Source organism: Salvelinus namaycush, chromosome 1 (assembly GCF_016432855.1).
Source record: "Salvelinus namaycush isolate Seneca chromosome 1, SaNama_1.0, whole genome shotgun sequence".
In the NCBI taxonomy this organism is placed as follows: domain Eukaryota; kingdom Metazoa; phylum Chordata; class Actinopteri; order Salmoniformes; family Salmonidae; genus Salvelinus; species Salvelinus namaycush.
This window is the reverse complement of record NC_052307.1, coordinates 70,773,789-70,797,269: the sequence shown is the minus strand read 5'-3', so window position 1 is coordinate 70,797,269 and position 23,481 is coordinate 70,773,789. Positions and strand designations below refer to the sequence as shown.

At 41.5% G+C, this 23,481-nt stretch overlaps 1 protein-coding gene across 1 annotated transcript in view; it reads left to right on the top strand.

The window, feature by feature from the left end:
* LOC120052776 (leucine-rich repeat-containing protein 49-like) overlaps positions 1 to 23,481 on the top strand; it is a 51,708-nt gene that overhangs the window by 11,577 nt on the left and 16,650 nt on the right. Inside the window, exons 9-14 of the mRNA XM_038999889.1 lie at positions 12,778 to 12,839; positions 16,703 to 16,850; positions 18,536 to 18,619; positions 21,295 to 21,372; positions 21,587 to 21,765; positions 21,882 to 21,981. Of these exons, the coding sequence (XP_038855817.1) occupies positions 12,778 to 12,839; positions 16,703 to 16,850; positions 18,536 to 18,619; positions 21,295 to 21,372; positions 21,587 to 21,765; positions 21,882 to 21,981 (651 nt within the window). The remainder of the gene's footprint in view (positions 1 to 12,777; positions 12,840 to 16,702; positions 16,851 to 18,535; positions 18,620 to 21,294; positions 21,373 to 21,586; positions 21,766 to 21,881; positions 21,982 to 23,481) is intronic.

Here is a 23,481-nt window from a genome sequence, read left to right as displayed (position 1 = left end):
CACCAACGTTTCGGCGTCACTGTGCCTTCTTTAGGATAATGTAATGAATGCTTGAACCAGGTTATGTAGACAAACAGTGCAATTAGTGCAACCAATGACAATAGTGAGGGGTGTCATAATTATTAGGTTGATTATAAGGAATTGAGTGAAACTGCTAAAAGACAATAGTTTACAGCATATTGAATATATTAGGGTGTTAGCATTATCATCAACATATATTATTGTTGAATTTAATTTTACATATATTTAATTGTTTCCAATTTCATAAAAATGTTGTTACATGTAATATTTTAGTTCAACCAAAATGCAGAATAAGCATAATCAACAGGGAGAACATATTGGGTGTACTCTGATAAACTGTAGAAGACAGCACATTAAAAGTGTTGTGTAATGGGGCCTGAATGGCATGAAGTGAATGCACTCCTCTTCTCCTTAATTGTTTATACAATAATTGTGTTAGAGCAGCCCATCATTAAAGTCCCGCTAACTAAGTCACTGAGTGGTGTGGGGGGTTGACCGTACTGTATGCATACAGTAGCCTTCTTTTGTTTATGCCTAAAGTAGGCTATGGCTTTATTTTGTAACCCATTGCACACGGCCACTGACATGCACATATAGTGTATTTGGAAAGTATTCAGACCCCTTGACTTTTTCCACATTTTGTTACCTTACAGCCTTATTCTAAAAGGGATTAAATAAATACAAATCCTCATCATTCTACACACAATACCCCATAATGACAAAGCGAAAACAGGTTTTTAGAAATGTTTGCAAATTTTGTAAAAATAAAAAACAGAAATAGCCTATTTACGTTAGTATTCAGACCCTTTGCTATGAGACTCGAAATTCAGCTCAGGTACATCCTGTTTCCATTGATCATTCTTGAGATGTTTCTACAACTTGATTGGAGTCCACCTGTGGTAAATTCAATTGATTGGACATTATTTGGAAAGGCACACACCTGTCTATATAAGGTCCCACAGTTGACTGTGCATGTCAGAGCAAAAACCAAGCCATGAGGTTGAAGGAATTGTCCGTAGAGCTCCGAGAAAGGATTGTGTCGAGGCACAGATCTCGGGAAGGGTACCAAAAAGTGTCTGCAGCATTGAAGGTCCCCAAGAACACAGTGGCCTCCATCATTCTTAAATGGAAGAAGTTTGAAACCACCAAGACTCTTCCTAGAGCTGGCCGCCCGGCCAAACTGAGCAATCGGGGGAGAAGGGCCTTGGTCAGGGAGGTGACCAAGAACGCGATGGTCACTGACAGAGCTCCAGAGTTCCTCTGTGGAGATGCAAGAACCTTCCAGAAGGACAACCATCTCTGCAGCACTCCACCACAGACCTTTATGGTAGAGTGGCCAGCCGGAAGCCGCTCCTCAGTAACTGGCAGCCTTTTGGAGTTTGCCAAAAGGAACCTAAAGGACTCAGACCATGAGAAACAAGATTGAACTCTTTGGCCTGAATGCCAAGCGTCACGTCTGGAGGAAACCTGGCATTATCCCTACGGTGAAGCATGCGGCAGGGACTGGGAGACTAGTCAGAATCGAGGGAAAGATGAACAGAGCAAAGTACAGAGAGATCCAAGACAACGCAGGATTGGCTTTGGGACAAGTCTCTGAATGTCCTTGAGTGGCCCAGCCAGAGCCCGAACTTAAACCCGATTGAACATCTCAGCAGAGACCTGAACATAGCTGTGCATGCGACGCTCCCCATCCAACCTGACAGAGCTTGAGAGGATCTGCAGAGAAGATTGGGAGACACGCCCCAAATACAGGTGTGCCAAGCTTGTAGCGTCATAACCAAAAAGACTTGAGGCTTTAATCGCTGCCAAAGGTGATTCAACAAAGTACTGAGGAAAGGGTCTGAATACTTATGTAAATGTGATATTTCAGTTTTTTATTTGTAATACATTTGCAAAAAATCTAAAAACCTGTTTTTGCTTTGTCATTATGGGGTATTGTGTGTAGATTGATGAGGGGAAAAAACAATTTAATCAATTTTAGAATAAAACTGTAACATAACAAAATGTGGAAAAAGTCAGCACCGTAGCTGAGCAGGATGGTGCAGCTACAGGAGGCCATACGCGGGACAGGGGGAGCAAGGATGGGGAGGTTTGTTCTATTCCTGGCCTGGCCCTGTTTAGTTTGTTTTGTTTCATTCTCATTTGCTACAGCTTTAGAAGCCTTCTCCTGCATTTGCCATTAATCTTTTTCCAAGGGAAAATATGCATTTTGATAATGATTTTGAGCCTTAGAGCGCAGGGGGTATGAACATAATGTAAACAAAAGAAATATGAGTATCAGACTTTTGTTTGAATTATATTAATGTTTAAGTCAATCGGACCCCATGAAAGCTTTGCCGTTCATATGTGGTAGCAGAGTGGAATGAGAGTTTAAGGCATGTTGATGTCTGTCCTTTATTATTGTGACTGATGTTTCCTTGGATGTTAACGCAGTGTTTATCTCATGGGTTTATAATGTACTTTACTGTCTGGGTCATATGCTTACAGCATAAGTAATATTGATCTATGAGCACTCAGCTGCCTTAACATACTGGACAAATTATTCTATGACTAATTCAGTACTGTATATTATATAGTACTGTATATTATTTACAGTATATTATACATTTTGTAGTAAATACAAATCAAGAATCCATCCTTATCTATTTTATTGGTTTGGTCAGTACTAGTTTTGTCTGTTTATTGCACCAGGCACACATTTGAATCTAACATACTATCAAGGCATAAGGTGAGGCCCAAATGCAGACACAGGAGGCAGATGGTTGGAGTCTTACAATGTTTATTAATCTAAAAACGACGTCCTTTCTGGGCAGCTCTGAAAAATAAAGTTAAAAACTGTTTGATCAGAGCCCGCAACAGAACATTGTACTGTCCACACAGTACAATGTTGTTTATATTAAAATTGTTTCATTAAATCGATTTTAATCAGAACTAAAGTTTTGTTGCTAAGGATTTCACGATGTGGTTAGCCTTTACGGCTGGGACTGCAAGTTTGTGTTCCATTCTTTTGTGTGGATTCTGCGAATGCTAGCTGGCTGTACTACAGACACCTGTCGTCATCGTGGGAAAGACTCATTGTTATCGTTTCGTAAAACAACTGGTTACAGTAAAGAGCCAACCTTGATACTAAGGAGATCCTAAGGGAAATCGACTAGTACCAACAGCTTTACGCTATGGAGGAACAACATACTCCGTCATGGAAAGATCCGACTACCTCACAAAAGAACTTTAACCCAACAAAAAAAAGAAAAACAGATTCATCTACAGACACGGACAATTTACTTACTGTTGAAGTAGAGGCGAGTGCTCTGGCTGGAATCCATGCAACACTGGAAAAGTTGTGTGAGGAGGTAGCAGGGCTGAGAGGGAGTTTGGAGTTCTCATGCTCCAAGGAGAAAACAAGGCACTCACAGCCAAGGTAAAAATCCACGATTCCAACATGGATTGTCTACTCAGGGAAATTAAGGAGTCGCTACTAGACATAAAAAGTAGGAGCATGCGTGATTTTTTTTCTGGGATTCGTGAGGACGCATCCAATAATCCAGAGAGAATTCATGCAATCAGAGAATTCATGCAATCCGCCTTGAAACTTCCTATAGAGACTGTAAACAAGGTGGCTTTTCACCGAGTACACAGACTTGGAGATCGGAGCGACAAGACCAAGGGTCCCCGACTGATCATCGCAAAATTTGAACACTACCAACAAAAGGAGCTGATCAAAAGCAGGGGAAGGGAGCTTAAAGGGACCAAATTCGGTCTCAAGGAAGATAAACGAACATCGTAAGAGACTGTATCCGGTACAAAGGCAACAAAGGGAGAAGGGTAAGTGTGCCTTTCTCATAGTGGACAAACTCTTTATGGATGGACAGCTATTCCGAGACAGCTTCATAACATCATGGCTGTACTAAATTCTACAGGGACTTCAGGTTACGAAAATATAGGAACTGTAAAAATATCTGAACATTATGAAGTGGATATGATACACATACAGACTTATACATACACACACACACACACACACCTGATCTCGCTCTCTTCTCTCACTCTCTTTCTCTCTTTTCTTTTCTCTCCCTCTCTCTATTGTCGAGAACTGTTTTATAATTTAATGTGTTTATTATTTGTCGATCTTTTTTATGTATTTGTCTACAAGTTTATATATGTTTACAACAAGCAAGGGGAAGATATCAGAATAGGGACATTGGGGAATAATAACATATCGTATGGAATACATTTGTACTGTAGTGAAGCCGTCTCTAGAGTAATGCAAGGTCTCTTTCATGATCATGTGAAATGTCAATTGCTATGGAAATACTGGGATGTGTTTTTCAATGATGTTAAAGGTAATTATGATGCAACTATGACTGTGATACGATATGGATTACAATTATCATCATGAATATTAAGGCTATATGCACTTCATGTTACACACATAGACACTCAACCAAGCAAATTGGCAGTTATTTTTTGGGGGGATATCACACATTATAGTCTTACTCTTATACAGACATTGTACACACTCTCACTAAATCACATCCAATATCATACACATCAACCTACTCAGATTTACTACACACATAATATCTTGTCTCAATTTTCTAACAACTGTGCCATTGGCTCACAGGAAAACAGGCAAGGGAATAAAACAAATATTGCTAGAACCTATTTCTTGAATTCTAAATATCAGACATTTGAAAGCTCTAGTTTTGACCGTCATAATACCTCTGATGGCAGTAACTTTACAAGCACTAATGATGGTCGATTTAGACTGAGAATAGTATCTAGTTAAGGGGTGAAATAAGTATAGCCAGTTATAATTGTAACGGTTTAACAGATTGTAAAAATAAAAAAAATCAGTCTTTACATGGCTAAAAGAAAAGGAATGTAACATACTGTTTACAGGAAACTCACTCTACATCCTTAGATGAACTTGCGTGGAAAGGGGAATGGGGTCAACTTATTTTTAACTAAGACAAAATCATTTATAACTGAATTTTTACAGTTTAATATACAGTTGGAAGTCGGAAGTTTACATACACTTAGATTGGAGTCATTCAAACTTGTTTTTCAACCACTCTACAAAATGTCTTGTTAACAGCTATAGTTTTGGCAAGTCGGTTAGGACATCTACTTTGTGCATGACACAAGTCAATTTTCCAACAATTGTTTACAGACAGATTATTTCACTTATAATTCACTGTATCACAATTCCGGTGGGTCAGAAGTTTACATACACTAAGTTGACTGTGCCTTTATACAGCTTGGAAAATTCCAGAAAATCATGTTATGGCTTTAGACGCTTCTGATAGGCTAATTGACATAATTTGAGTCATTTGGAAGTGTCCATGTGGATGTATTTTAAGGCCTACCTTCAAACTCAGTGCCTCTTTGCTTGACATCATGGGAAAATCAAAAGAAATCAGAGAAGACCTCAGAAAACAATTGTAGACCTCCACAAGTCTGGTTCATCCTTGGGAGCAATTTACAAAATCCTGAAGGTACCACGTTCATCTGTACAAACAATACTACTAGTATAAACACCATGGGACCACGCAGCCGTCATACAGCTCAGGAAGGAGACGCCTTCTGTCTCCTAGAGATGAACGTACTTTGGTGCGAAAAGTGCAAATCAATCCCAGAACAACAGAAAATAACCTTGTAAAGATGCTGGAGGAAACAGGTACAAAGTATCTATATCCGCAGTAAAACGAGTCGTATATCGACATAACCTGAAAGACTGCTCAGCAAGAAAGAAACCACTGCTCCAAAACCACCATAAAAAAGCCAGACTATGGTTTGCAACTGCACATGGGGACAAAGATGGTACTTTTTGGAGCAATGTCCTCTGGTCTGATGAAACAAAAATAGAACTGTTTGGCCATAATGACCATCGTTATGTTTGGAGGAAAAAGGGGGTGGCTTGCAAGCAGAAGAACACTATCCCAACCGTGAAGCACGGGGGTGGCAGCATCATGTTGTGTGGGTGCTTTTCTGCAGGAGGGACTGGTGCACTTCACAAATAGATGGCATCATGAGGCATGAAAATTATGTGGATATATTGAAGCAACATCTCAAGACATCAGTCAGGAAGTTAAAGCTTGGTCGCAAAAGCGTCTTCCAAATGGACAATAACCCCAAGCATACTTCTAAAGTTGTGGCAAAATGGCTTAAGGACAACAAAGTCAAGGTATTGGAGTGGCCATCACAAAGCCCTGACCTCAATCCCATAGAACTTTTGTGGGCAGAACTGAAAAAGTGTGTGCGAGCAAGGAGGCCTACAAACCAGACTCAGTTACACCAGCTCTGTCAGGAGGAATGGGCCAAGATTCTCCCAATTTATTGTGGGAAGCTTGTGGAAGGCTACCCAAAATGTTTGACCCAAGTTAAACAATTTAAAGCCAATGCTACCAAATGCTAATTGAGTGTATGTAAACTTCTGACCCACTGGGAATATGATGAAAGAAATAAAAGCTGAAATACATCATTCTCTCTACTATTATTCTGACATTTCACATTCTTAATGTAAAGTGGTGATCCTAACTGACCTAAGACAGGGAATTTCTACGAGGATTAAATGTCCAGGAATTGTGAAAAACTGAGTTTAAATGTATTTGGCTAAGGTGTATGTAAACTTCCAACTTCAACTGTAGGTTCAGCAAATCCCCTTATTGTTTGGGATATCTTTAAATGTACCTTCAGAGGTCATTCAATTCACTATTCATCAATAATAATAAAAAAAGCAGTTTCTGGCTAAAGAGACAAGACTTACAAGGGAAATCCATGAACTGATAGTACAGGTAGATAGCAATAAAAATGATACTAAAGAGATACAAAATAAGTTAGAGGAAAAACAAAAAGAACTTGACGAACTTATTCAAGAACGATCTAATGTAATCTATTACAAAAATAAAGCAAACTGGATGGAATATGGAGAAAAATTCACAAAATTCTTCCTGAATCTCCAATACAGGAACGCTAACAAAAAAGAATTTGCAGAAACTCGTTACTGATGACAGAGTCATCTATGATTCTCCAAATGATATTTTAAAAGAGGAAGCTAATTATTTTAGGCAGATGTTCTCTTTTCCGTCTCATCTTCTCCCACTGAATGGGAAATGAACAAATGTACAGAAAGATCAGTGCGAAGGCCAAATTATAGAGGAATAACTTTTTGAAGCTATTTAAACCTTTCAGTCTGGAAAAAGCCAGGGCTTGACGGCATACCGGTAGAGGTATATCAAGCCTGTTTTTATATACTAAAAGCTCCATTGTTAGATTGTTTTAACTTGTCTGATAGAAATGGTAGTCTGTCAAGTACTCAGCCGGAAGGTCTGATTTCTCTATTATTAAAACCAGACCCAGATGACAAATATTAAGACCCAGTCTATCTAAAAAACTGGAGGCCCCTTACACTTCAATGTTGTGATGCAAAAATACTAGCAAAATGCATAGCACTCAGAATTAAAAGAGTTTTACCAGGTATTGTTCATCCTGATAAGACAAGGTTTTTACATGGACGGTACATTGGAGATAATATTCGACAACTACTAGAAATAATAGAACATCATGAAACATCTAAGAAGCCAGACCTGGTATTTACAGCGGATTTTGAAAAGGCCGGCTGGATTTTATTTATAAATGCCTGTATTTTTTCAATTTCGGTAATTCTCTTATAAAATTGGTAAAAAGAATGTACAGCAACCCCAGGTGTAAAATAGTAAATAACGGCTACTTCTCAGAGTTTTGAATTGTCAAGAGGAGTGGAAAAGGGTGTCCGCTGTCACCATATCTATTCACTATGGCCGTCGAAATGCTAGCTATTAAAATCAGATCCAATAACAACATTGGAGGATTAAAAATCCAAGGCTTAAAAACAAAGGTTTCCATGTATGCCGATGACTCAAGTTTTATATTAAGTCCGCAAGCTTGCAATGTCTCATTGAAGATCTAGATAACTTTTTTGTACTCTCTGGACTAAAACCTAATTATGATAAGTGTACAATATTACATATCGGATCTTTAAAAAATACAACTTTTACATTACCCTGCAGTTTACATATAAAATGGGCTGATGGTGAAGTAGACATACTTGGTATTCATATCACAAAATATATAAATAAGCTCTCCACAATGAATTTCAATAGAAAATCCTGCAACCATGGATAGGTAAATACCTGTCTATTTATTGAAAACTTGCCCTGATTAACTCCTTAGTCATATCTCAGTTTACTCACTTACTTATGGCACTGCCTACTCCTGATGATTCATTTTTCAAATCATATGAGCAAAAAAAAAAAAACTTTATCTGGGACGCTAAACCAGACAAAATAATGTTCCTTTCTATATAATGAATATGAATTGGGTGGGTTGAGATTATTAAATATAAAAGCGCTAAACCTCTCTCTAAAGCTTCACTTATTCAAAAGTTTTACTTGAATCTACTCAAGTAGATTACTAAGAAAAGCTCACCCATTGTTTAAAAATGGCCTTTTTGCCTTTGTGCAGATTGCCATGTCTCATTTTCAATTAATTGAAAATTATACTTTTTTCGAAGTATCTCTCTTTTTCAAACAAGCATTGCAAAGCTGGCTACAATTTCAATTTCATCCACCTGAAAAGATATATAAAGATATATTACAATATTACAACAAATATTATGGCTGAACTCAAATGTGCTGTTTGATAAAATACCTGTATTTATGGGAAAGATGTTTGAAAAGGGTATTTTGTTCTTAAATGATATTGTAAATTGGAATGGTAGAGTTATGTCCTTCATGAAGTTATCAGAATTGTACGGGAAGGTCTGCTCAATCCAAGAGTACAACCAATTGATTACAGCATTACCACAAAAATGGAGGAGGCAGGTGGCAGCAGGAGGAGGTTGGGAACTGGTCTGTCTGCCCAATATAAAGGATCAAAACTGGCGGAGGAATAAAAATAACATGAATAGGAAAGCATACCAGTTTCATTTAAGGACCAGGATGTTGACAGCTGTGCCATACAGATTGCAAAATAGTTGGGAAGAGATTTTTGATGTACCGATTCCATGGTACAGGGTGTATGAGTTGATATATAAAACAACGCAAGATTCAAGACTTTGTGCTTTTCAGCTAAAATTATTATATAGAATTCTTGCCACCAACAAAATGTTGAATATTTGGGGCATAAAATCATTGAAGCTCTGCAGATTTTGTTGTGAGGATACAGAATCAATAGACCATTTATTTTGGTATTGCCATCAGGTAGCCTATTTCTGGTCTCAGGTTCAGGAATGGCTGAAAATGGATAGCTTTGATCTAAAATTGATCCTAGAAATAGTACTGTTAGGAGATCTGGAGAGACCGGGTCAGTCAATTACTAATATACTAATACTCTTAGTAAAAGTATTTATCTTTAACTCACAATCTGTGGATTCTATTCGATTAGATAGATTGAAATTGTACGTTAAACATCACAGCATAGTTGAAAGATATGTGTTGCATAGAAACCCGAAGTGGGTGGACAGCAGAGATAGATGGGATGGGCTGAGGGTTGGGATGTGGAATTGGAGACAAGTGGGAGTGGAGTTTCTGTGCGGGAGATAGAATGATGGTCAAAGATAAATGTTTTTTTTTTTAAAAAGGTCTAAATTAAACATATTAAAAAGTACGTTTGAATGACACTGAGGGGAAGTGTTTTTACAACTAATGCCAGTTTGCCTGAGGCTGATGCCGTGCAGGTGTTTGTACACATATACACACACTCTCATTCAAATAAACGCATACAAGAACATACACATACATGTAATAGTGCCAGACATGCACACAAACATATACAGTTTGCATTGCTGTTATGATTTTAGTTGTACTAGATGTCCTTTGTTTTAATATTTAAATTTTTAATTAAAAAAAAATTTGCATTGTTGTTTGCTGTTTTCTTCTGTCTTTTTCTTTTTTCTCTTTAGTTCATTCTCTTGGTTGTTGGGGGGTTCTTGGGGGTGGGGAATGGAATTAATTGTATTTTTTATTTTTCTTCTTGGGGGGGACTGTGGGAGGGATCTCGAATGGTTGAGGGACAGCTATTGGGGAACTGTGGGGGGATCTTGGAGGGTTCGGGGTTCACGTTTTTTGGCCTGGTGGAAGATCTGACAACGTGTGCTTGAGCAGGGCATTGACCTTGGATGCTTCTGTGTGTCACTCTGAATGGGAGTCTGTTGGATGACTGGTATGATGTAGTTGTTGAGTGGCTTCACTGCAAGTATATTGTATGTTTCGGATATCCAAAAATAAAATTAAAATAAAAAAAATAAATGTTTGATGTCTTCTTTGCCCATATGAATGTACCCTACGATGTAACTGCAATGATGAGATAGATGTTATTCTTCTTTGTTTTTATGTTTTATTATCTCAATGCTATACTGTGTTTAACTGTGTTCGATCTTGCCTAGCCATCTTGTTTCAAGAGGACCACAATGAAAATAAGTCCCAGACTTTATTGTGTGTTATCCTCCATGATTTTACTCATGTGCATGTATGGCTTTTTCAAGTTTTGTGTGTGCTTGTTTTTTAAAAGGTCGAATTAATAAACTAAACTAAATGGCCAAGCCCCACAGATCTGATTCATGTAACAGAGAGCATGGATATGGCTTTAGAGGTCAGCATGGCCATTACACAGTAAATGTTGTGCTCTAGTCTAGTGGCTGACCAGTTGGCCCTCGGCATAGTGAGAGCTGTGGTAGACGACCAGGTGTAGTAGACTGATTAGAGGGAATCCACCATAACTGGGCATCACGTCTTTCACCCATACAGATGAAAGGAGTGCCTCCATTAGGCTAATCTGGCAGGTGGGCATTTGGGTTGTTAGAATGGGGGGATGGGGGTGTGCGTGCAAGTGAGCGTGTGTGGATGAGGATTGTGGTAGTGTAGTGGGAGTTTATGCAGATGAGTTTTGTAGTAGTGTAGAGGGAGTTTATGTGTGGCAGTGTAGAGGGAGGTTATGTGGATTAGTATTGTGGTAGTGTAGAGGGAGGTTATGTGGATTAGTATTGTGGTAGTGTAGAGGGAGTTCATGTGGATAAGTATTGTGGTAGTGTAGAAGGAGTTTATGCGGATGAGTATCGTGGTAGTGTTGAGGGAGTTTATCCGAATGAGTATTGTGGTAGTGTAGAGGGAGTTGATGTGGATAAGTATTTTGGTAGTGTAGAGGGAGTTGATGTGGATATGTATTGTGGCAGTGTTGAGGGAGTTTATGTGGATAAGTATTGTGGTAGTGTAGAAGGAGTTTATGCGGATGAGTATCGTGGTAGTGTTGAGGGAGTTTATCCGAATGAGTATTGTGGTAGTGTAGAGGGAGTTTATGCGGATGAGTATTGTGGTAGTGTAGAGGGAGTTTATGCGGATGAGTATTGTGGTAGTGTAGAAGGAGTTTATGTGGATGAATTTTGTGGCAGTGTAGAGGGAGTTTATGCAGATTAGTATTGGGGCAGTGTAGAAGGAGTTTATGTGGATGAGTATTGTGGTAGTGTAGATGGAGTTTATTTGGATGAGTATTGTGGTGGTGTAGAAGGAGTTTATTTGGATGAGTATTGTGGTAGTGTAGATGGAGTTTATGTGGATGAGTATTGTGGTAGTGTAGATGGAGTTTATGTGGATTAGTATTGTTGTAGTGTTGAGGGAGTTGATGTGGATATGTATTGTGGTAGTGTAGAGGGAGTTGATGTGGATATGTATTGTGGTAGTGTAGAGGGTGTTTATGTAAATTAGTATCGTGGTAGTGTTGAGGGTGTTTATGTGGATGAGTATTGTGGTAGTGTAGAGGGTGTTTATGTAGATGAGTATTGTGGTAGTGTAGAGGGAGTTTATGTGGATGAGTATTGTGGTAGTGTAGAGGGAGTTTATGTGGATGGCTGCTAGGTTAAGCTCTTGTTGTCTGATGAGAGGCAGAGATACAGGCAGTGCTGGTGGAGGCTGTATGTGCTGACGCAGCGCTTTAAGACCCTCATGGCAGTGTCCACACACACACGCACACACACACGCATCCCAGCGCATGTCATTCATCCTCATAGAAGGCTTCTAAAGTTGCAGCTAATGAGGTTGCCCTGTCCTACGAGGCTGAACACGTCATCCCCACTGCCATCCCCCTGTCCTACTCTCCTGTAGCTGGCTGTGACATTGCCTGTGCCTCTGTGTCCTCATCAGCCAGCCAGCCTGCTGGTCCTCCTCACATCCTCCCATCCTCCCCCAGACTCCCTCCTCCATTGATCCTGAAACAGCCTGATGATGAAACAGATTCCATGACAACGGCACCACTGGAGACTTTAATCTATTCCTGTTGAATTCATAATTTACCCATATCGCTGTCGCCTTCCCTTTGTTCTTCTGCTGCTGCTGGGCAGTGTCTCTGTGTGTGTCACTGTGTGTGTCTGTGTGCCAGTAGCCCCCTCTTTCTTTCTCTCTTTCTCTCTCTCTTCTATAAGCGGAGTGAGTGAGCAAGCTCCTGCAGCAGGGGATCTCTGCATTAGCGCACTCCCCTCTCCTCTCCCTCCCCTTCTCCTTGCTCTCCCCCTCCCCTCCCTGTGCAGCCGCGGCAGTGTGTCTGCGCGCGCAGGGCGGATGGGGCTGTATGCCGGAGCTAGGAGCTGCAAGGTGACTGAGGGAATGGAGAGGGATGGGAAGGTCTGAGCCGTGACTGTGCAGTGCCCCACCGCTACCACAACTCAAACCCCTCTAGAGCCCCCTCTCCTCTCTTCATCCCCCTCTTTCTCTCCCTCTCTTTGTCTAGACAGAGGTGGACCAGCTGCCCTGCCTTCAGCGCCTCTTTCTCAGCTGCAACAGCATTACCAGGTAAGATCTGCTGCTACTGCTTAACCCTCTCCTCTCCACAGATCTCAGTGCTGGCAGGTTCCCCTCCCAGGCAGCTTCCTATAGCTCAGGGCTAGGCCTGGCCTCTGCTGCAGAGGAGGACCCATACTGCCTGGTCTCTCTCTCTCTGAGCACACACTGAATGACTGCTGAGGTGGGCAGTCTCTTCCTTCCCAAGTGGCTAATAACCTACTGTACTGCTGGGGTGGGCAGTCTCTCCCTACCCCAGTGACTAACAACCTACTGTACTACTGGGTTGCTAAGAGATGGTATGTCGGCGTGTCTCATGAATGGAAAGTCTGTTTTGTTACTGTGGAGAGTGTTTTCAAACCCCTGTTCTTTTTTCCTTGTGTGGTTTTTGGCTTTGCCTTTTGCCTCCCTTAGCCTTATATAAACAGTGGAGTTGTCATTGAGTTCAGTCAGGAGGACAGAGGCTGAATTCTGAACTAGCACTGTCTCTGCCTGTGAAAACGGTGAAATCCTGATTTAATAAGACAGTGTTGCCAGTCCAGAGGGCCACAGTTGACTTCTGACGTGATTCATTTCTCATGGCAGCTCTTGCTAGCCCACTCTGTTTTAGGCAGTAAATAAATAATTTAAACCCTGCCTTGCCCAAACATAAAGCTTATATACAGTTGAAGTCGGAAGTTTACATACACTTAGGTTGGAGTCATTAAAACTTGTTTTTCAACCACTCCACAAATTTCTTGTTAACAAACTATAGTTTTGGCAAGTCGGTTAGGACATCTACTTTGTGCATGACACAAGTAATTTTTCCAACAATTGTTTACAGACAGATTATTTCACTTATACTTCACTGTATCACAATTCCAGTGGGTCAGAAGTTTACATACACTAAGTTGACTGTGCCTTTAAACAGCTTGGAAAATTCCAGAAAATTATGTCATGATTTTAGAAGCTTCAGCTAGGCTAATTGACATCATTTGAGTTAGAGGTGTCCATGTGGATGTATTTCAAGGCTACCTTCAAACTCAGTGCCTCTTTGCTTGACATCATGGGAAAATTAAAAGAAATCAGCCAAGACCTCAGAAAACAATTGTAGACCTTCACAAGTCTGGTTCATCCTTGGGAGCCATTTCCAAACGCCTGAAGGTACCACGTTCATCTGTACAAACAACAGTACGCAAGTATAAACACCATGGGACCACGCAGCCGTCATACCGCTCAGGAAGGAGATGCGTTTTGTCTCCTAGAGATGAACGTACTTTGGTGCGAAAAGTGCAAATCAATCCCAGAACAACAGCAAAGGACTTTGTGAAGATGCTGGAGGAAACAGGTACAAAAGTATCCATATCCACAGTAAAACAAGTCCTATATTGACATAACCTGAAGTCCACTCAGCAAGGAAGAAGCCACTGCTCCAAAACCACCATAAAAAAGCCAGACTACATTTTGAAACTGCACATGGGGACAAAGATGGTACTTTTTGGAGCAATGTCCTCTGGTCTGATGAAACAAAAATATAACTGTTTGGCCATAATGACCATCGTTATGTTTGGAGGAAAAAGGGGGTGGCTTGCAAGCAGAAAAACAACATTCCAACCCTGACGCACGGGGGTGGCAGCATCATGTTGTGGGGGTGCTTTTCTGCACCTGGTGTGCACCTGGTGCACTTCACAAAATAGATGGCATCATGAGGGAGGAAAATTATGTGGATATATTGAAGCAACATCTCAAGACATCAGTCAAGAAGTTAAAGCTTGGTTGCAAAAGGGTCTTCCAAATGGACAATGACCCCACGCATACTTCCAAAGTTGTGGCAAAATGGCTTAAGGACAACAAAGTCAAGGTATTGTAGTGGCCATCACAAAGCCCTGACCTCAATCATATAGAACATTTGTGGGCAGAACTGAAAAAAAACACGTGCGAGCAATGAGGCCTACAAACCTGACTCAGTTACACCAGCTCTATCAGGAGGAATGGGCCAAAATTCTCCCAATTTCTTGTGGGAAGCTTGTGGAAGGCTACCCAAAACATTTGACCCAAGTTAAGCAATTTAAAGGCAATGCTGCCAAATACTAATTGCGTGTATGTAAACTTCTGACCCACTGGGATTGTGAAAGAAAGAAATTAAATTAAAGCTGAAATAAATCATTCTCTCTACTATTATTCTGACATTTCACATTCTTAAAATAAAGTGGTGATCCTAACTGACCTAAAAAGGGAATTTTTACTAGGATTAAATGTCAGGAATTCTGAAATTAGGCCGATCAGAAGTCCTCTCTGCAAACAGTGCCCAGAACACTATTTATATTCACATTTGTGGTGAACCTACTGTTTACATTACATTTCCATTTTTGTCATTGAGCAGACGTTCTTATTCAGAGTGATTTACAGGAGCAATTAGGATTAGGTGTCTTGCTCAAGGGCACATAGACCGATTATTTTCACCTAGTCAGCTCAGGGATTTGAACCAGCGACCATTCGTTCAGTGGCCCAACGCTCCTAACCGCTAGGTCACCTGCCACCCTAGTTAGCTTGGCTACCTACCACCCTGTTTAGCCTAGTTATTGTCTTCCCATCTAAAACTCTGTTCACCCAGCCCCAGGCCATGTCTGTTGCTTTCAATGCCCTCTTCCACTGCCAGTCCCAGGCCCAATTAGCACGTTTCCATGTTTTCTTTTTGTTGAGTTCTGGGCCCTGGGTATTCAAAAAGGGTCTTAGGGTAGGAGAGCTAATATTGAATCCATTTTGCCTTAATAGATTATAAGATTATATGGACTAGGGGGACCTGATCCTAGATCAGCATTCCTAATCTGAGACTCTTTGTGAATACGGGCCCTGTTCCCTGGTGGTAGTGTCGACCTATGGATTATAAGGTTAATTCAACAAAAATTGAGGTTGGGGGAGCTTTTCTAAGTGAATTACTCATTATATTAACATATAGTTGCATCAGCGCCTGGTATGGCAACAGCTCGGCATCTGACCGTAAGGCGCTACAGAGGGTAGTGCGTACAGCCCAGTACATCACTGGGGCCAAGCTTCCTGCCATCCAGGACCTATATATATATTTTTATTTAACCTTTATTTAGCTAGGCTTGTCAGTTAAGAACAAATTCCTATTAATCATGACGGCCTACACCGCCCAAACACGGACGACACTGGGCCAATTGTGCGCCGCCCTATGGGACTCCCAATCACGACCGGTTGTGATACAGCCTGGATTCGAACCAAGGTGTCTGTAGTGACGCCTCAAGCACTGAGATGCAGTGCCTTAGACTGCTGTGCCACTCAGCAGCCCCAAAAAATTGTCAAAGACTCCAGTCACCCAAGTCATAGACTGTTCTCTCAGCTACCGCACAGCAAGCGGTACCGGAGCGCCAAGTCTAGGTCCAAAAGGCTCCTTAACAGCTTCTACCCCCAAGCCATAAGACTGCTGAACAATTCATTAAATGGCCACCCGAACTATTTGCTTGACAACCCCCCCTCCTTTTGTTTGTACACTGCTGCTACTCGCTGTTTATTATTAATGCATAGTCACTTTACCCCTACCTACATGTACAAATTAACTTGACTAACCTGTACCCCTGCACATTGACTCGGTACCGGTACCCCGTGTATATATAGCCACATTATTGTTATTTTATTGTGTTACTTAAACATTTTTTTAACTTTAGTTTATTTAGTAAATCTTTTCTTAACTCTATTTTCTTCAAACTGCATTGTTGGTTAAGGGCTTGTAAGTAAGCATTTCACGGTAAAGTCTACACCTGTTGTATTTGGCGCATGTGACAAACAAAATTTGGTTTGATTTGATATATAATTTGTCCCATTGATAGTTGTTAATGACCTGTGTGGTGTGTGTTTTCTCACTCTGTGTGTAGTTTTGATGAGCTAGCCTGCCTGGGAGAGTCGTGCTCCCTTTCTGAGCTCACCCTGGATGGGAACCCAGTAGCCCTGGAGACATGGTACAAGCAGGCCGCCCTGCGCTGTGTGCTTCAACTCAGACAGCTGGACATGAAACGTGTCACGGTAAGACATACGCTCGGTGGGTGTGTGTGTCTGTATTCTTGTATGTGGTTGAGTTTGCGTGGCTGTGATTGTGTTTTTGTGTGTATTTTCAGTAGTCATGCAAGGCATAACAACACATTGGCTTGTAAATACTGCATGTTGGCCTTGGCTTGTAAATACTGCAAGGATTCTGTAAAGCAACACTTGACACTACCACATGCTTGATATCCATAGGCATAAAAGCAGAATTGCCTGTCAAACATGATGTCATTGTATTCACAATACATACGTGACACTTGAGTTCAGAGGTTCATGCATTTGAAAGCTATTAAGCAGGCAGGCAACACCCAGGTCTGAGCTTGTAGGCTACATGAACCCTGAGGTACCACACACACACCTTGCCCTTAGAATATGGAGGAATGGCCCTGCAGCCAATAGGATGGGCAAGTCCTCCTGAGATCAGAATCACAATCTGATTTGTACAACTTTCCACAGATGAGCACTGACTGGTAGTAACATAGTTTGAGATATAACATACTTGCTGTCAGTGCCAAGGCAGGCAGATATAATGTATGAGTAAAATAAGGGTTAAAGCTGGCTGCAGATGTGGAGGAGCTGAACTCCTCTTGCTTTGAGCCAGAATAGAATCAATAGATGCCAGGAAACGGTTACCGTTGCTCCTTGTGGGATATCTGTGTCAACACAACAGACTGGGTTTGTTCAGGGGGAAATTAACAGTGTTAATGACCAAAGATTTTCAGCGTTATTTCACCTGATGTTCTTGTCTACTAATTAGTGGGAAAGGATGACAATGCATTATTGATACTATTACAAATAGCCTAGTTGTGACAGCACTTAAGGTCCTCTACTCAAACTGATTTGAGCCCTTATTGCCTTGAACTTCCTTCCATCTCATATTGCTCAAAGAAACAGCAAACCTGGTTTAAGAAAACAGATAAAGCAACACCTCGCGGCACAACGCCTCTCCTCTATTTGACCTCGATAGTTTGTGTGTATGCATTGATATGTAGGCTACGTGTGCCTTTAAAAAAATGTATGTAGCTCTGTCCTTGAGCTGTTCTTGTCTATTGATGTTCTGTATTATGTCATTCTGTATTATGTTTCATGTTTTGTGTGGATCCCAGGAAGAGTAGCTGCTGCTTTTGCAGCAGCTAATGGGGATCCTAATAAAATACAAAAATACAACATTTCACATACTGATTTAACTTTTTTATTACAAAGTATTTTTGATAAAAGACCTTCCCTTATAGCAAACACATTTTGCAAAGGGTATGAAAGATAGCGCTTTGATTCTGGAGCCATTGCAGCATTTTCAGTGAACCATATCAAGGAATCCTTTCTCAGCCGAATCGTCACAGAGTAGCCAGCGCTAAACATCCCCTAGAGCTCAGCTGGCAGTCTCAGATTGTGTCTGCTGGTGCATTGCATGCCGGGAGCTCTGCCTGGCACACCCAAACAGCTGGGCTCAGTTCAGATGAGGCTGCAGCCGAATATCAGACAGACAGATAATCCTGTGATGAAGCAGGAGATGCTGCCTCTCCAACTGGTCCTTCCTGCAGAGGGAAAACCTACAGCTGACATAACATACATTATTCTGACTGTGCCTCTGTCTCATGTTGAATAATTCAGTCTCGTCCATGAATGGAGCGACACCCTGATTGTGTTATTGACCCTCTTTTCTGCAGGAGGAGGAGAGACGTATGGCCTGCGTCACGGCCCGGAAGGAGGATGAGAAGAAGAGGGAGAGTCACAAGCAGGCCATGCACAAGGTACCTGACTTTCCTTATGTTGACTCTCTGTCCATATTTGTGTTTAACATACTGTACTATACTGTTACTATCGCAGCTATCTCGCCATGTTGACTGACCAATATATTATTCTGCTCTGACATCAAACTGATGTTAGCTGGTAGATTGTCACATAAGAGGCAAAATTCCACAATGATAAAATAGAATCCAAATAATGTCACAGGTCAGTGATACGGACTGAGCAGACTAGCTGGTGAGAGTTTCAGTCATTAACCAAATATTTCAAATATTTTGTGGCGTTTAATGTGTTATATAAGCTTTTCTGACGGATGCATGTCAACAACATAATTAAGCCATACAGATTTCATTTGTGGAAAGTGCTTATTTGGACAATAACCAAACTCCTTGGCCCTCAGTGCTGTTTGTTAAAACGTTTTTACCTCCAAAACATTTCCTGTTTATTCATATGAAGAGCCAAAACTAGTCAAAATATGAACATGCTTATCGTCTGCTAGCCATTAAGGTTTATAATGAGTACAATAGGATGTTAGGTGTGCTTTTGTTTAAACTCATTGCACATGTAACATACACTGCATAACCCCTTGTAGACAGTGGATGAGGATGACTAATGTTGTGGGAGTTAGTCTATAAGTGCATTGTTTAAGGAGAGGGCAAGAGGGCAGTTTTTGATGTTGAACAATGTATCAAATCATGTATATCAACATGTATGATATGCTGTCATATGTCTGTAAGCAATTTCTGTTGATGCTGAGGTACCGGTAAGCAGTTATCTCAGATGATACCTAAAGCGCTCTGAGGGTTGCTCCTCAATGGCCACTAATTCTTAACTACTTGAAATGCACTGTGGTGTTCGCTTGTCATGTAAAGAGGAGTCATCTGCTTTGCATTAACCGCCCAACCATGAGTTGATCAGTGGGAGCATTTATGTGGCTTGGCTTGGTGTCTTCTGTTTAAAAAAAAAAGTTTAAAATGTTTACATTTTGACAGTTACATTTCCAAGGGGGCTAAAATAACAGTGACTGTTGCTACAATTCTCAAAGTTTTTCAATCCACTTCAATAGTCATTTGTCTTTTTTCTCCATTATCTTTTCCCTAAGTGTTCCTCACAATAACTGTTCTAACTACAGGGTTTCTAAGTGCTCAGTTCCTCTTGTAGAATATCAGATCCCACCAACCTTTGTTTGAGGCTGGTTATGATTTCAGTTCAAATGACCAAAACATGCTTGTTCAATCATTGTGTATCTGTACTTTACTGTAGGTGTTAGAGAATGCATACTGTACTGTATCTATACTGAACAAAAATATAAACGCAACAATTTCTACGATTTAACTGAATTACAATTCATATAAGGAAATCAGTCAATTTAAATAAATTCATTAGACCCTAATCTATGGATTTCACATGACTGGGCAGGGGCGCAACCATGGGTGGGCCTGTGAGGGCATAGGCCCACCCACTGGGGAGCCAGGCCCAGCCAATCAGAATGAGTTTTTCCCCAGAAAATGGCTTTATTACAGACAGAAATACTCCTCCGTTTCTTTATCTGTCCGACCGGCTGGTCTCAGCCGAATGTGGAGGTCCTGGCCTGGCGTGGTTAAACGTGGTCAGCAGTTGTGAGGCCGGTTGGATGTACTGACACATTCTCTAAAACGACGCTAGAGATGGCTTATGGTAGAGAAATGAACATCAATTCTCTGGCAACAGCTCTGGTGGACATTCCTGCAGTCAGCATGTCAATTGCATGCTCCCTCAAAACTTAAGACATCTGTGGCATTGTGTTGTGTGACAAAACTGCACATTTTACAGTGACCTTTTATTGTCCCCAGCATAAGGTGCACGTGTGTAATGATCATGCTGTTTAATCAACTTCTTGATATGCCACACCTGTCAGGTGGATGGATTATCTTGGCAAAGGAGAAATGCTCACTAACAGGGATGTAAACAAATTTGAGAGAAATAAGCTTTTTGTGCATATGGAACATTTCTGGGATCTTTTATTTCAGATCATGAAACATGGGACCAACACTTTACATGTTGCGTTTATATTTTTGTTCATTATATACTGTATTGATGTGTGTATTCCTGCCATCCTGCTGCATTTACTGATCCATACTGAGAGATCAGAAAGGGTTCTGAAGGAAGTTTAATTGCCTCTGTGTAATCCAATTGAGCTAGTTGAGGAAAAATGTATAAATGGAATGCTCTGTGAGGGTTCATGTAGTCTCAGAATTATCGACTATCAATCCTGTTTGCCAGCCGTCCCCTGTGTGTGGGAGTGGAGCATTCCATTCCATACCTGTGCGTTTCAAAACTGAACTGAATAAAGGCAAAAATATTATGAAATCGAAAGAGAGAGAGAGAGCTGCATTCTTCCTTGCTGCAGGGTGGGGGTGGCACAGAAGTACTGCTGCTGCCTCTGCTACAGTCAACACGGATTCAGCTGCCGCAGTAATGCTGAGACAGGTTGTTGAGAGATATGGGGCATATACAGTACAGCACACACAAATTGTACCTTGTTATTACAGACAGAGCCTTTGTAACTCTGGGAGACTAGGTATTGGTAAGATAGGCATGTTTGTAAGTAATGTAAGCTAAGTGACAGTCTATCAAGTAGAATAACATTTGAAGTTTTCTTTTTTGAAGATAAACAGTACATGTGTATTTGTGTTGATAGAGTCCTGCTCATGTTGCGCCTCAGCAGTTCTACACTCAACTTGGACTCAAGTCTCAGGACTCCTCAGTGACAAGCAAGGCAGGTGGAATATCTTTGTCTGTTGGCTGAAGCAGGAGAGAGATAGTCAGTTTCATAATATCATCCTGTCCTCTGTGTGCCCTGCTGAGGACCAATACCAACTGAACCCTCCTCTGTTCCCTGTGTGCGCACGTGTGTTTGTGTGTGTGCATGCATGTGTGCGCGCGTGTGATCGTGTGTGTGCCTGTCTGCGTGCGTTTATGTGTGTGTGCAGGAGAAGCGGCGTTTGGCCATCCGTAATGCAGCACTGCAGTGGGAGGGGGTCAGGGCCTGCCTGGAGCTCCCGGCTCAGAACGGAGCCAAGGAGGAAATCAGCCCTGAGGCAAGCCCCGCCCACAGTCCCGCCCAGACCAATGGCCTTGCACTGGAACCTTCTCCGGATGAGCAGCTCAGGTAACGTTAGGGGGGAGGGGCCGTGCATAGGGGTGGAACTTTGGGCTCTGGAAGACAGTAGTTATAGTTGCAGGACTGTTATAGAGGTATACATAATATGTTTTCTGTTCTGCCAGACGGGTGAGTCCGCTGTCGGCTCCGGACAGGCCAACAGGGGGCAGTGAGACCCGGATACGCTCCACCAGTCGCCCCAACAGTCCTCGAGACCCCAAGTTGGTACTACACCACACCCAGGAATACATACACATCACAGGAGGTTGGTGGCAACTTAATTGGGGAGGACGGGCTTGTGGTAATGGCTGGAATGGCATTGGTGGAAGGGTATCAAATACATCAATCACATGGTTTCCATGTGTTTGATGCCATTCCATTTGCTCCGTTCCAGCCATTATTATGAGCCGTCCTCCCCTCAGCAGCCTCCACTGATACGCATGCTCACAGGGGATAGGATATTGGAATGTAAACATTCTTCCAATGCAAGAAAACATGGTCCCGTTATAATTGTTCACACATTATAATTATTTCAAGTTTAGCCAATAAAACTGTATGGATGGAGCACATTTGAGGATTTTGTTTCATTCTCCTGGGTTCCGTATGTGTCAGATGACTGGTGGCACAATAACTGGGGAGGACGGTTCGTTGTAATGGCTGGAACGGAATTAATGGAATAATATCAAACACATCAAACACATGGTTTCTATATGTTTTAATACCATTCCATTCACTCCATTCCAGCCATTATTATGAGCCGTCCTCCCTTCACCAGCCTCTTGTGGACTGTCTACACTATAAACTAGCATACAAAAGGATATCCCTTTTCTATAACGGTTCTCTCCATAGAGACATGGTTCCCTCTGCTTTACACACTCAACATTTCACCCTCTAACACTCGTTAGTCTTTACACTGATGATTTTCACAAAACTGCACTGGGCCCCATTACTTAGCTAGCTAACTTTATTGTGAGGGTTAGAGGGTGAGACCTTCACTCTGTGTCATGGCCTTGTTCTCCATATGGCCATTCCCCCAGCCTGGCCTGACCTGACTAGGCTTAGCCCCCGTGCTGCAGGCCCTAACTTCTCCTGGAGGGACTGTATACCAGGCCTGTGAGTTATAAGGGGTCAGGCTGAGATGGACACTGTGGCAGTGTCAACCACTATTATTACATGTTACTTTCTTGCTCTAGGATATGAAAATGTCCCGGAAGCGCAATCCTTCATGGCCCTAATTCCCTTATAGGCTCACTTATAGCAGTTTGTATCGCAAAAGGGGCCAAGGCTAGGGCTCAAGTGATTCACCATACGGTGTGATGTGGTCTGCTTATGTGTAACCTTAACCGGTTTTTATTGTTGTGCACAATTGTCCAATAGGATAAAAGAGAAGAACCATTTTATGGTGTTTTACATCTATAACCTCTGTAAAAACCGTACTGTCCTTTGTCTAAGTGCAGTTTGTCAGCTCTCTGTCTGTTGTATGTAGTTGATGTATGTTTGTGATGCTTGGTATTCATGTCACGGCTGTTGAAAGGAGCGGACCAAGGTGCAGCGTGGTGAGTGTACATTTTCTCTTTATTAACTCAAATGACGCCGACAAAACAATAAACAATACAAAACAAACCATGATGATCAAAGGCAATGTGCCCTAAACAAAGTCAACTTCCCACAAACACAGGTGGAAAAAAGAGCTACCTAAGTATGGTTCCCAATCAGAGACAACGA